The sequence below is a fragment of the Carcharodon carcharias genome, chromosome 22 (assembly GCF_017639515.1).
Source record: "Carcharodon carcharias isolate sCarCar2 chromosome 22, sCarCar2.pri, whole genome shotgun sequence".
Lineage (NCBI taxonomy): Eukaryota > Metazoa > Chordata > Chondrichthyes > Lamniformes > Lamnidae > Carcharodon > Carcharodon carcharias.
Genome location: NC_054488.1, coordinates 41245977 through 41260347, shown reverse-complemented (window position 1 = coordinate 41260347; position 14371 = coordinate 41245977). Strand labels below are relative to the sequence as shown.

The following is a 14371-nucleotide window of genomic DNA, read 5'->3' as shown; positions in this document are numbered from 1 at the left end:
AAAGTTTTCAATTCACCAATAATTAGGTCTCTCTGATCACAGGATTTTCCATTTTTGCTGCATTAAATTAATACAACCATGCACATTAATGTAAATTGACCTAAAAGCAGACTTCCTGCAAAAATCAATAGGTGGGATGATTATATTTTGTTTCAAAAAAACAAAAATCTTCTTGGAATTTGTGAGATGAAGAAAACCCATTGCATCATCTTTGTTTTGTTTGTTAGCGACCCTAATGAAATTAAGCGGACAGTATCTCATCTCTCATGGCATCCAGATCAAGGGCGGAAACTAGCAATTTCTTATTGTTGCCTGGAATTTCAAAGAGCTGCTGACAATATGAGTTATGACTCATACATCTGGGATATGGGTAACTCAATTATCATATACTTGTGCTGTGTAACTGTAATTGATTTTTTTTCGAATCTAACTAAAGAACTTATTTGGAACTTTTTAAACAGGTTATTATTCATTAAAATACAGAAAAATGGAGGGAGCAAGTTAAACACTGTGACAAGTAAATGTATACTCTCAATAGGGTCATTTAAACAACCATAAGTCTTATTACCATTCCAACTCAAGCAGATCTCACCAAGTAGTTACAAGTTTGAGTCTTGATTTTGCTAATTACTTGAATCAAGAAACCACAACTGACCTGTGTGATGTCAGCCAAAATGCACACTCAATGGGAAGTTCAGATGAAGCTATGAAAAGGATAGGAAGAGAGAATCAACCCAATCCTATCAAGCCACTTTGTAACATACGAACAAGGAGCAAGAGTGGGCCATTTGGCCCCTTGAGCCTGTTCCACCATTTAATAAGATCATGGCTGATCTGATAGGAACCTCCAATCTGCATCCCGCCTACCCCCGATAACCTATCTCCCCCTTGCTTACCAAGAATCTATCCACCTCTGCCTTAAAAATATTCAAAGACTCTGCTTCCACCACCTTTCCAGGAAGAGAGTTCCAAAGACACACGACCATCTGAGAGAAAAAAGTTCACCTTATCTCTGTTTTAAATGGGTGACCCCTTATTTTTAAACATTGACCCCTAGTTCTAGATTCTCCCACAATTACAGAATCACAAAATTTCAACACCATAGAAGAATGGCATTCAGCCCATCATATCTGCACCGGCTCTCCAAATAAGCAGTGACCTAGTGCCATTGCCCTGCCTTTCCCCCATATCCCTGCACGTTGTTTCTATTCAAATAATCATTTAATACCCTCTTATATGCCTCGATTGAACCTGCCTCCACCACACTTCCAGGCAATACATTCCAGACCCGAACCACTCGTTGTGTGGAAAAGTTTTTTCTCACTTCATGTTTGCTTCTTTTGCAAGTCACTAAATCTGTGCCCTCTTGTTCTTGATCCTTTTATGAGTGGAAACAGCTTCTCCTTATCTACTTATTCCAACCCACTCATGATTTTGAACATCTCTATCAAATATCCTCTTAGCCTTCTTAGTCCCAATCTCTCCAACCTCTCCACATCCGCCCTGTCAAGTCCCCTCAGGATCTTATATGTTTCAGTCAAGTTGCCTCTTACCTTCTAAACTCCAGCGAATACCAGCCTAGTCTGTCTAATCTTTCCTCATAAGACAACCCACCCATTCCAGGTGTTAGTCTGGTAAACCTTCTATGAACTGCTTCCAACGCATTTACATCCTTCCTTAAATAAGGTGATCAATACTGTATACAGTACTCCAGATGTGGTCTCACTAATGCTCTGTATAACTGAAGCATAGCCTCCCGACTTTTGTATTCAATTCCCCTCGCAATAAGTGATCACATTCTATTAGCTTTCCTAATTACTTGCTGTACCTGCATACTAGCCTTTTGCGATTTATGCACTAAGACACCCAGATCCCTCTGCATCTCAGAGCTCTGCAATTTAGATAATATGCTTCTCTTTTATGCTTCCTGCCAAAATGGGCAATTTCCCATTTTTCCCCCATTTGCCAGATCTTCCCCCACTCACTTCAGCTATCTATATCTTTTTGTAGCTTCCTTATGTACGCTTCATAAATTACTTTCCTACCTATCTTTGTGTCATCAGCAAATGTGGCAACCATTCCATCCATCCCTTGAAGTAAGTCATTTATATAAATTGTAAACAGTTGAGGTCTCAGCACTGAACACTGTGGCACACCACTTGTTATAGCTTGCCAACCTGAAAAAGACCCATTTATACCTCTTCTCTGCTACCTGTTATACCCACCAAAATGTAATCCTCAAACCATGAGCTTTTATTTTCCGCAATAACCTTTGATGTGGCACTTTATCAAATGCCTTCTGGAAATCTATGTACAGTGCATCCACTGGTTCCCCTTTATCCACAGCACATGTTACTTCCTCAAAAGAACTCCAATAAGTTGGTTAAACATGATTTCCCTTCCACAAAACCATGTTGACTCTCCCTGATTACTTTGAATTTATCCATGTGCCCTGCTATAACTTCTTTAATAATAACTTCCAACGTTTTCCCTATGACATGTTAAGCTAACTGGCCTGTAGTTACCCGCTTTCTGTCTCCTTCCCATTTTGAATAATGGAGTTACATTTGCTATCTTCCAATCTAATGGGACTTTTCCTGAAGTTAGGGAGTTTTGGAAAATTAAAACCAATGCATCAACTATCTCACTAGCCACTTCTTTTAAGAGCCTAGGATGAAATCCATCAGGACCCCGCAACTTGTCAGTCAGCAGCTCCAACAATTTACTCAGTACCACTTCTGTGGTGATTGTAATTTTTGTGAGTTCCTCCCTCCTTTCCATTTCCTGATTTATAGCTGCTTCTGGGATGTTACTTGTATCCTCTGTAGTAAAGACTGGTGCAAATTACCTGTTCAATTCATCTGCCATTTCCTTGTTTTCTATTATCAATTCTCCAGACTCACTTTCTATAGGACCAACACTCACTTTGTTAACTCGTTTCTTTGTTAAATATTAAAAAAACTTCTTACTCCCTGTTTTTATATTTCTGGCTAGCTTTCTCTCATACTCTAATTTTTCCCTCATTAATCTTTTAGTCATCTTTTGCTATTCCTTGTATTCTGAAATGCATAGGGTAATTTAACTGAAGAACTATTGGTGTATAATTACAGAACTTTCTACTGATTGTTGACAAGAAACAAGACCCCATATTCTGAATAATCTTATTGCTGATAACTTAATTCTTGCCTATAAAGCCAAATGGTATTAGTTTGCATATTTGCCTTTTGTTACTCACTTTAATTTATGTTGCTTTCTTTTGTCTCTTGTCTCAGTTTCTGGGCTGTCCTCTCGATTGATTAAATTCAGATTGAAAATTATATACTTATAACAGTGAGAGGTCACTGCCACAAAACCAGTGTGTAGGTTGCCCTGGTGAAAAAGTCGCATCTACAACTCCTAGAATGAACAGCAAATTATCAAAAACTGGACCATAACTTGTCACCCCAGGAATATAGATCACAAAACCTGTGTGACGGTGACACTCCTGTTATTGGGTTTCCAGTTATTTTAAGCCAGCTGTGGGTGTTTTTGGGATCTTTATTTCTTTTCGCTTTGTTTGTTTTAGTTGCATGATAAACAAGGGACCTTCTCCTAGAATTCTGTCTTTGCCACTCTGTAATTTGCCTCTATGGCCTGGAATGAGACAGCCTTTTGTTTTTATCCCTTCCTGGGTGCAAGTACCATGCCATTTATACCCAAAATATAACACTGAATGAAAGTTATCATTCTTAAATAATTCTGTAGTTTATCTAAGAAATGGGTGGCATTTGACCTTTTTGTTGCTGCTAAACAGAGATGATTCCAAATTATAATGCTGTGATCAAGTTCTTATGTAAGAAGAATCTATATCTAATCCCATTTTGTTTCTATAGAAAATCCAAATAAGCATGAAATGGTGATAAAGCCAGTATCTCCTCTTGTGTGTCTTGAGTACAACCCCAAAGATTCACACATTCTGGCTGGAGGCTGTTACAATGGACAGATGGGTCAGTAAGTGATGCTATAATACAAATGTGGCAAACTTTACAATATTCAACAATGTTAAAATTTTAATTAGTTCATAATGAATGGAAATTATGTCACTCAAAGATTGACACAGAAGTTCCGGTTCCCAGCTAAAAAGGTCAGCAAACTTTTTTCAGCATTTTGTACTTGCTGTGTTTGGAAACTGAATGGGCCAATTGGCATTGAGTATGATGTCTGTAATATAATTCTATGCAGCATTTCAAGCATTCCATAAACTGACAATAGCTTGTATTTTAAAAACAAATTTCCTTTCCTTAAATAAAATTGAACAACAAACATGGGAAAGATACCCCATGAAAAAATATGGTCAAACTAACAACAATAACAATCAAATAGTATGGTTCCTGCAAGTAGTGAAGGATTAGACAAAGTAACCATAAACACACAGATGCTGAAAACTTGACAGAAAAACTAGGCCAAGATATAGTAGGAATCCATAACATTTAAGATTATAATCTCTGAAGTTCAGAAAAATGAGAAACAATCAAATTGAAGGGTATAAAATTCTTGACAGGGAGAAATGGACAGGAACACATTCATTGCAGAACTAAATAGTAACTCTGTTGGATGGTAACTTCACTTATGGAACAATAATCTGAAGTAAGCATAGTTTTCTTCCTAAATTTTTATTTTTCTAGAAATACTGTCAATTATCAGAAATGCTGAGCTATGAATCATTCGGAGCTGTCATATGGAATTGAAATTGTACTAAATGGCTTGCCAAATCTATTTTCAAATTTGGGTTTTAAAATATAAGTTGTGTGTGCATTGCTGTATCAGGAAAGACTCCACATCATTTTCACTGAGGGCAGAATAGGTTAGAATAAAATATTGAGAACTTTATGATTTAAAAAAAACACAGCAATAATTGATTACACGGAAAGCTTCTTCATGCTGCCATTACAAAATGAACACTAATAGGAGTTCTCCAGCATTAAAAATTAGCAGCATTACTAAAGATCCACATTTTTTTCTGCTATATAGGATACTGGGATACACGGAAAGGAAGTCAGGCAGTTGAAATGCCAGCGATTGAAGTTGGGCATCGGGATCCTGTATATAAGATCATTTGGTTACAATCTAAAACAGGAACAGAATGTTTTTCTGCTTCTACTGATGGACAGGTAACTCCAGAACGTAAAAAAAAAAATGTACTTCAAATATTTTATTGTTCATAATGGCAGCCAATTTCCTGCCACAAAGAGGTACCATTTATGTCCCAATTATGCACTGGAAATATGTAGAAAACTGCAAAGAAATTCACTCTTTTTAATCTCAAGCTTTCCAACGTGGTTCATCCTTGAGATAATTATAAATGGTTTTACACACATTGTGTTCTTATGCTACACATAGAACATTTGTTGGGAGAAAAAAAGGCCAATATATGCAACAAATAATTGGAGGAAAAGCAGAAGCATTAATAACAAATATAGAACTTTGGGTGTTCTAAATCACAATCTTGAAAGAAGGCATGATGGCAGACTTGTCACTGTACAGTAAAATTCAATAGCTATAAATAATAGATATAGAAAGAAATTTGAAAATGATTAACTTTCAAAAACTATTCAGCAAAATATTTATCTTTCTACATTTTAAGCAGCTTAGAAAACCTTGCCTAAATTAGAATGATGACCACCTGTGAGAGATTTAAAAATATTGTAATTAACACATGTAATTCACTAAAAACTTCCTAATTAATTCAATATTAACGCTCGTTGAAGGGATAAGGTTGGTTACAAGGTACAAACTCTGCTTCCTGCGCAAGCAATCAGCATAAAAATAGAAAGGTTCCATGTTTCACAAAGATGAAACCCAATTTTTGAATTTCATTAATGTATTGTTATTATTGCACAAACATGAGCAATATGGGTTAAAAACTATTGTTGATGACGAAAACAAATGCTTAACACATTTATATTACTTTCTCAGACCATTATATTAACAGAAATAGTAACCTCTTTATTAACACCAACAGTAATTTCTAGCCTTCTATTTAAAATAGAGGTTAAGTAGATTAGAATGGAAGGAAGCATGAAGTTTTGTTCTTCTGTCACTCTGTCAAAATACAACCAAATTGGAATGTCAGGGCAGTTAAAACATTCAAAGAATTGCAGATCAGTAGGAAAAGAGCATCATCCAGCATGTGAACCAATTTCTGGTTGCTCTGGAGTAGAGAGAGATTTCTTTAGCATGTGACCTAAACTGTGCCTGACCTGGAAGTGCTTAATGCAGAGCGCTGACATGCTTCATGTTGTTGAATGCACACAGGTCTGTAGCATGTTTCTATCACTAAGATATCTTAGGTGCAGCATTGAGTAGCTTTGATGAACTGACAGCCTCGAAACACATTCACAACTAGAATGCACTTTGTCTCATGACAAAGTATTCATTATAAATATACATTTACCATAAAACTCTCAATTTTCATCTCATGTTTACCACTTCAATAATGGATTCTCTCGGGTAGCTATAAAAGGACTCATGACACTATTTGACAAAGAGCAAGGGAAATCTCGAGTCATGCCAACATTTAACCAACACCATCAAAAAACAATTATTAAGTCATTGTCTCATTGTTTGTGGGGCATTGCTGTGTATAAACTGGCTGCCTTGTTTTCCTTCATTACAACAGTGAGTACCCTCGAATAGTACTTTATTGGCTATGGAGAACTTTGAGATGACCTGAGATGGTGAGAAGTGACATGAGTCCAAGTTCGTTCTTTCATTCCATCAAAATCTTTATTCTTGATATTTTTGTTCTACGAGTACATTTTCTCACTTTAAGTTAATTTTGGAGGCAAAATATTGCTAAAAATCAAAAGCATAGTTTATTCATGATGGCAAGAACAAGAACATTACAATGTGGTCTAATGTATAGGTGCTGTGGTGGGATATCCGGAAATTTAGTGAACCTGTAGAGAGACTCGTTCTGGACGTTACAAAGAAAGACAATCCGGACATCGCACATGGCGCTGTTTCACTGGAGTTTGAATCCACCATGGTAACTATGATAAGTACTTTGTCTCAAAACCATGTATCAGCGTCACAAATTTCACCAGCATTGAAGGAAATGTGGTTGCTTAAGGTAGCATTTCTTATTTGGGGGAAAATTGAGATATTGAAGCAGGCATGAAAGCTTTGTGAAGAGAGTGGAGGAAGGGGAGCAGTTGGACTACCTGGGCCTTTTTTTTTAAAACATACTTCACACGAAATGCTTTCATGCAGCATTAGCAGAAGCCTGGCAGCAGATTGTTTTGCCTACCTGGGGACTAATGTAGAGCATAGGAGAGCTAAGAGAAGATAGCTGTCAAAAATAAGTTGGGATAACACTAACCCTGTTCCAGTGCATTCCAAATAGACAAATCAAATTTTAATCTTTTTTATTTGTTAATATGTTCATTCTTTCCCTGTGTGAGTCACGTAGGAATCTCTAGTTCAATTATCCTGTTTTCATGAATACATGCAGAGGAGTGTCTGCATGGAAGAAATAAACAGAAAATCGGGAAGATCAAAGGCACCAAATTTTTGCACATAGGAGATGGGCAGCAATGGAATGCACACTTAGTTTCTGCAAACATAGTGACTTATTCATATGCAGAATTTATCAGCTGTGAGACGGGAATGTCAGAAGTGTATGGATTAATCCATAATGGTAGTGGAATTCTACTACCATTAAGTCATAGGCTTAAACAGGTATGAATTCTTCAAACATGACTTCTAGAATTAGAAAGCTTTCTTTGTATATTTGAAAGCTTTTACTGCCTTATCACATTATTCAGTCTGGTACTAAGGGCAGAAAATTTAGCTCGGCAGGTGGGCATGCGCCCGACCTGCTCAAGCATGAAATGATGCGCATTGACGTCGGCCAAACATGCCGACATCAACTCACAGTCGTGTGGTAATTCGCTAATTAGCATGCCCACCGACAATTAAAAGGCCTGTTAAGGCCATTAAATAATCAATTAATCTAAAGTTAATTTTCAATTAACCTAAATGTTTTGCTGCCCGTCCAACCTAATGGTTGGTGGGCGGGCGAAAAGGGCAAGCAGCCTTTGCATTTTTTGGAAACCTCATCCACGGGCAGGATGAGGTTTCCAAAAGCAAATAAAATATAAGTTTTACAATTTACTTAATTAACGTGTCCCTGCTCATGTGACAGAGACACATGAGGGGACATGTTTTAGTACATTTTATTTTCTTTATTTTTATTTTTTAAAAAAAGTGCTTCATCTCCATGAGGCAGCTCTGTACCTCAGGGAGGTCATGAAGTGCTCACTTGTACACATGAACGAAGTTTGCGCACCCCCACCCCCCCAAGCAGTGCTCAATGCTGCTGCTTTCGTTTCATGCTGGACTCGTCTTAATTAGCCCACCAGCGTGAAATCGCAGTCTGGTGCCAATCACAGGCAGTGGTTGACTTCCTGACCGCTCCCAACGAGTTTGCACGCTAAGGGTAAAATTCTGTCCTAAGAATGAATTTCCCCCCCATCTTCTGGTTTAGAATTGGTTTGATAATTAGGAGTCCTTTTACCCTCTAACTCTAAGTAGAGTTTACATTTGGAAAGCCATTTACATATTTTAGTGCTATAAATATACAGCACAAACTGCAATAGAGTGCAAAAAGTCAACTAAAGAAGAAATCACTAAGATGTTAATTAAAAGTTGCCTCAGATTATTTGCTGACACTAAATTTCCATTTTACTGTGCTAAGTAAGGCGCTTAACTTTTTTCATACATAAAGGACAGTTTCACATGATCTGGAGAAAGCTGTAAAGAATAATGGCCAATATTCATAAATTCATTCTTCTGTTGTTATTTTATCACCGAATTTTATTGGCTATTTTTGACGATCAGAAAACTTAATTTGAATTTGATGAAATTGAAGTCTTAATCAATTGCTATTGAGTTTATTTTGTCTCTATAGCCAACCAAGTTTATGGTAGGGACAGAACAAGGTGCCATAATATTGGGGAATCGAAAAGGAAAATTGCCAGCTGAGAAGATTGTGACCACCTTCACTGGTCATCATGGTCCAGTCTATGCTGTGCAAAGGAACCCTTTTTACCCAAAGAACTTTCTAACAGTTGGAGACTGGACAGTCAGAATTTGGTCTGAGGACATCCGGGAATCATCCATTATATGGACTAAGTGAGTAAAATACACATTATGTAATAAATAGAAAAAAGGGAAATAAAAGTTTTGATAATTGCATTTGTACTTAAGATATAACAAATACACTGATGCATTTGGAATATGATAATAACTCATACTTAGTTAGACTGAAATTCCATGGGAGGTTCTACCAATTTCCTACGTAAACTTGGTGGGAGATCAGCAGAGGTATGGTCGCTTCAGGTAACCATTGTCTATAGGTGGAATTTTACTTCCCCTCCCATGGCAGGATTTTCCAGTCCCACCGAAGTCAATGGACTTTCAAACAGCTTGCTGCATTTTACAGCTGCAATGTAAAATTCTGCCATATGAGTTTATTGATTGATGTGTACAGGACAGAACCTCCATTTGTCTCTTAAAAGGCAATTGATGGCCAGAGGACTGGGCTAGGGCCAGGAACTTCATTAGCAAGAAATTCTCACCCTTGAGCCTTCAAGAAAACCTGGCATGTTAGTGTAGATATAATGCCCTTGGCAAGGGTATATCACCAGTGTGTTCCAGACTAGGCTGATGGTCTGGGCCAACAAATTGTTTAAATGTAAATTCAAAACATTCCTTGTTGAACGGTAGGATCATGGCCAGGATTGTGAAGGAGTTGGGTACCTGGGTAACTCCATCTCCACGGACAGAAAGTGTGTGCACTAGACATTATTCTAATTACTAATGGCAGTTCCTCGGAACGAGAAGGACACTTGCCATGGAATCCTAGAGTAAAGGGAGGGAGAGAGAGAGAGAAAGAGAAAAAGAAAGGGATAGTCAAAAGGGAGAGAGGCTGTAAGGGTGAAATCAGTGCAAGGTAAAGAAGTTGGAAAAGGGAAATTAAAAGGCTGAAGGAGAAACAGCATTAAACAAAAAATCAAAATCCACGTTCCACCTTGGCAGTTAGTCATCAGCTAGTCAGTTGTTCAGTCCATGGTCAATGAGGGGCTGCCCGCTTTCTTGAGTTTTCTTCTTGCTCTTGCGTTTTCTGCCTTCATCATTCACCCTGCTTCAAAACCAGCTATACATTGGTGAAGCAGGGCTCGCCATTGTAGGTGGTCCAGTGCACTCTCTTCCCAGCTGTTGAGCACAAAGTCAATCTTCAAGTAGGCTTTAAGGATATCTTTAAAACGTTTCAAAGATATTCCAGCAACCGATCACAGACCAGAGTTACACCCAAATTGGTGCTTGCACTCAAGGCCACTAGATGGTGCTAGTGAACTACATAACCACTAGCTGTCTCTTGGAGTAAGAATCTCTGCCTTCAGCATTGTAGCTCTCTACTGCACAGAGGTAGATTGTCAGCATTTATATTCAAACAGGAAGACTTGGAAACCCCAAATAACTTCCATTCAAATAAACTTCTGCATAAGCTAATTTAATTAAATGGGTTGTATTTTACCTGCCCCTGCTGGGTGTGCTTTGGGCCGGTGGGGGCATGTAAAATAGGGCAGGTGCCCACCCCACCACCTTCCCGCTCACCCCAGAGCTTACCCCGAAATACGAGGGGTGGGCAGGTGCAGAAATCGGCAACCCGCTCACCATATTTAAATAAATAATCAAGGGTCAATTGGGCTGGTTAACAAGCCAACTGACCTTAATAATATGCTGCCCATGCCATAAAACAGTTAGCATGGGCAAAACAAAAACAGAAATACCTGGAAAAACTCAGCAGGTCTGGCAGCATCGGCGGAGAAGAGCAAAGTTGACGTTTTGAGTCCTCTTGACCCTTCAACAGAACTAAGATTGCGTGGGCTGTCGGGCAGGAGTGGGCAGGCCACTTTTTGAAAGGAATTTTCAAAGGGACGGAAGGAAGGGGTTACCGTTTTTTGCAGATCAAGGACAACCTCCCTAAGGTAGAATCTCCCCTTTCTTCCTACCTGCACCATGAAACACATTACTCCCATCCCTCTCCCTAACCTGCCTAAACCCTCCCTGCCCAAGACCCCATACTTACCCAGCTCCGGGAGTCATACAGACTCGAAATGTTAACTGTCTTTCTCTCCACAGATGCTGTCAGACCTGCTGAGTTTTTCCGGCATTTTTGTTTTTGTTTCAGATTTACAGCATCCACAGTATTTTACTTTTATCTGGGATCCATTGGACCTTCTTCTTGTTCCTGTTTGCAGTCCCAGCAGTGCCTATGAATGCCCTGTTAGTGCTGCTGGGACAAATGGAGCTGCCAGCCATTCAGATTGGCTCCCAACGGCATGGCTTCCTCCCCCAGTGAGGGGCAGAAGTCCCACACTGCCCCTATTTAGCCCACCCGCAGCTCGATATGGCTGCAGGGTGAGCTGGCATGGAGCTGGTCGGCTCCACACTGACTTCGCTTCAAGGGGGTCTAGACATCGCCATCCCCTCTCCCCCCGATAATATTTCTCCAATGTCTGAACCTCAACATTAATACACTATTGTCCTATTTGGTTTGGATATGGCTGAATTATATAAACTTGTGACCAAGGGATTTTTATTTGTTTGCACCAACTGTGTTTTAGTGCTCGACTTATTTTTACTTTTAGTATTGCAGATAGATTTTTATTTGCTATATATAATCAAAAGTCGCTAAAGCATAAGCCACAGGGAATGTTGTGCATCACAGCGGTGCCACTTCATACCAAGGATTGTGCATCACAATTCTTGATCTGAGATTTATAATTTTGTAGGTGTCAAGCTGGAGCAATGAATTACTGGTGGGCAAGACATCCTAATCTCATCACGTTCTCTTTCTCAGAGCTGGCTCAGCATGCCATTTGCAGGAAAGATGGAAAAATAAATCAGCAAATACATTACCTGATTTTATCTTGGCTTTATCAGAATTCTGACAGCATATTGCTTTTCTACCAGAGATCAGTAATGACTAAATAATGAAATAAGGTAGTCTTGAAAAGGAGATTGTGAAACAACAAAAAATATATTCGGGGACTACTTGTAAATATTTCACATTTTACCCATCTGTTGACTAATCTGTTTTTCATCAAACTAATGTTATTTCTTGTCTAAACATTATTTTATAGTTTATTTCTTTTAGATTTTCATCTACATTCTGGTCTTTAGACAAATGATAATGTAGATTTTAATGGTGATTGTTTGGAATTTCTATTGTAAGTTTTAGCTGCAATTATTCATCTATCTTAAATGCATTTGGAGGAACTTCACTGCATGTTATACATAGGCAATTGGGCTTAATTATTTGTTCTTCATATTTTCTCATTTTGTACTTCACACGACTTTTAAGTCAAAATATTTATCTTGCATGTTAAATAAGATAAATGATGGGCCCCATTATATTTGGGGGTGGGATAGGGATTCAGTTTTTGCAGGAGCACAAGATCAGATGCCTTTTAAACACCCAACCCAATTGTCCTTTGCATTGGCTTCAGTAGCATGGGTGTGGGTTAGGTGATGTTTATAAGAGGCAGCTGATCTGCTGTTGCCTATTTTGTACCAATAATGAAGTTGAATTTTAGTGCATGATACTTATCTAATGGGTACACCAAACTGCCTGGCTAGTACACTAACACTGGGGTATATTTTCCTCCATTTATTAATTTTAGCAAGAAGAATCTCTCTAACTTTCACTATCATTAGCCTATAAGGGGACAATATATTCTATGGTTTCTACATGCTATTTTGGTACTCCTTTGGACAGAATATTGCGCTCGTTGGGCAGGCGCACGCCCGACCTGAATGAACGTAACATGACGTGAGATGATGTTGGATGATCGTCCCAAAGTTATTGCACGCTTGCGCGATATTTCGGTCGGCAGGTGCACACAGGAGCCGGAGCCACACCCATCATTGATTAAGCAGCTTATAAGAACCCAACTGACTCGAATTTTTTGCTGCCCGTTCAACCATTCGGTTGGCAGGTGGGTGAAAAGGCCAAATGGCCTTTATATTTTTGGCAAAACCTCATCCCGCCTGTGAAATTAAAAAATTTAAAACTTTTAACACTCCTATTTAACATGTCCCTGCTCATGTGACAAAGTCATATGAGGGGCTATGCTATCATTATTTTTAAAATCTTTGTTTTTATTGTTAAAAATCTTCAGCTCCATGAAGCGGTTCCTCCCACCCCACCCTGGTAGCACTGAGTGCTGCAGCGTGTGTTTCATGCTGGCTGGCTGTTAATTGGCCAGCCAGCGTGAAATCCACGTCGGGGCCCGATCACGGGCGGCAGTCGGCTTCCTGACCGCTCCTGGACCCGCCCGCCAAGCTAGCCCAACCACCGGAAAATGCTGGACTGTCAGAGGATAGCCAAGTGACCTGTTTCAAGGACATCGCGTACCACTGCAAATCATTAGCATTCTTGGGATCCTTGTACATTCTTCCTCACTCTGGGGAACATGTCTGGCCTCCACTAGGTCCTTCCTCATGACTACACTTAACCTTGACAACCAGCTGATTGAGTAATTATAAGCAGCAATCCATACCCCAACACTTTGACATAGCCTGTAGGACCTGATGATATTTAACTTTCATCCAGTAGCCTCGGAGCAAAAACAGGTAAATCGAATGGGAAGTCAGCTGTCCAATTTGCCTTCTTTAAAGTTAAATAATGGAAAATAGGCCTGGGTCCAGTATGGATTTGCAGCACCAGGAAAGTCCACCCAATAGTATTAACTTACTTAACAGGCAAACGCAGGTGATATCAAATTCAGTGGGTTTTTAGTGCATTTTTTTCTTTGCATCCAGGTAGAAACATTTTAAAAAAAAACACAAAATAGAAAGTTAGCAAAGAAACAGAAAGAAGAGATTTTTGGCTAAATTTTATGTCAGTGCCAATTGTTATCTTCACTGGATTGGGGAAGTGATATCTTTAGAATTTGTTTTGGGGGAATGATTCCATGGTCACCACACTTTCTTCAAGTGGCAATATCATTAAAATTCAACAGAATTCAGCATTGCCTTTAAGTACATAAACTTGATAGTTCTCATCGGAAACATTTGTGCAGTATTGTGTATGTTCTATGCAGCTCAAAGTGAATTATAAATAGTTTTAAATTCTAACAATTAAAGTTTGCTAAAGTGTCCTTTCCTCTAATGGAGCAGCTGCGTCACATCTGATGGGCATTGTAATGTCACAAAATTCACATCACTTCATATTACAGAAGAGAGAAGGTAGACATTTAGAAGGTTACAGAATGCATTCATTTCTCAAAGGGTTAATAAATTGCTACCATTCCCATGGTTC

General features: G+C 38.8%; 1 protein-coding gene across 1 annotated transcript in view; it reads left to right on the top strand.

Moving 5' to 3' along the window:
- The window catches only part of dnai2b (dynein, axonemal, intermediate chain 2b), a 75327-nt gene that overhangs the window by 26264 nt on the left and 34692 nt on the right, over positions 1 to 14371 (top strand). Inside the window, exons 5-9 of the mRNA XM_041217232.1 lie at positions 228 to 370; positions 3873 to 3986; positions 5011 to 5150; positions 6905 to 7027; positions 8951 to 9174. Coding sequence (XP_041073166.1) covers positions 228 to 370; positions 3873 to 3986; positions 5011 to 5150; positions 6905 to 7027; positions 8951 to 9174 — 744 coding nt within the window. The remainder of the gene's footprint in view (positions 1 to 227; positions 371 to 3872; positions 3987 to 5010; positions 5151 to 6904; positions 7028 to 8950; positions 9175 to 14371) is intronic.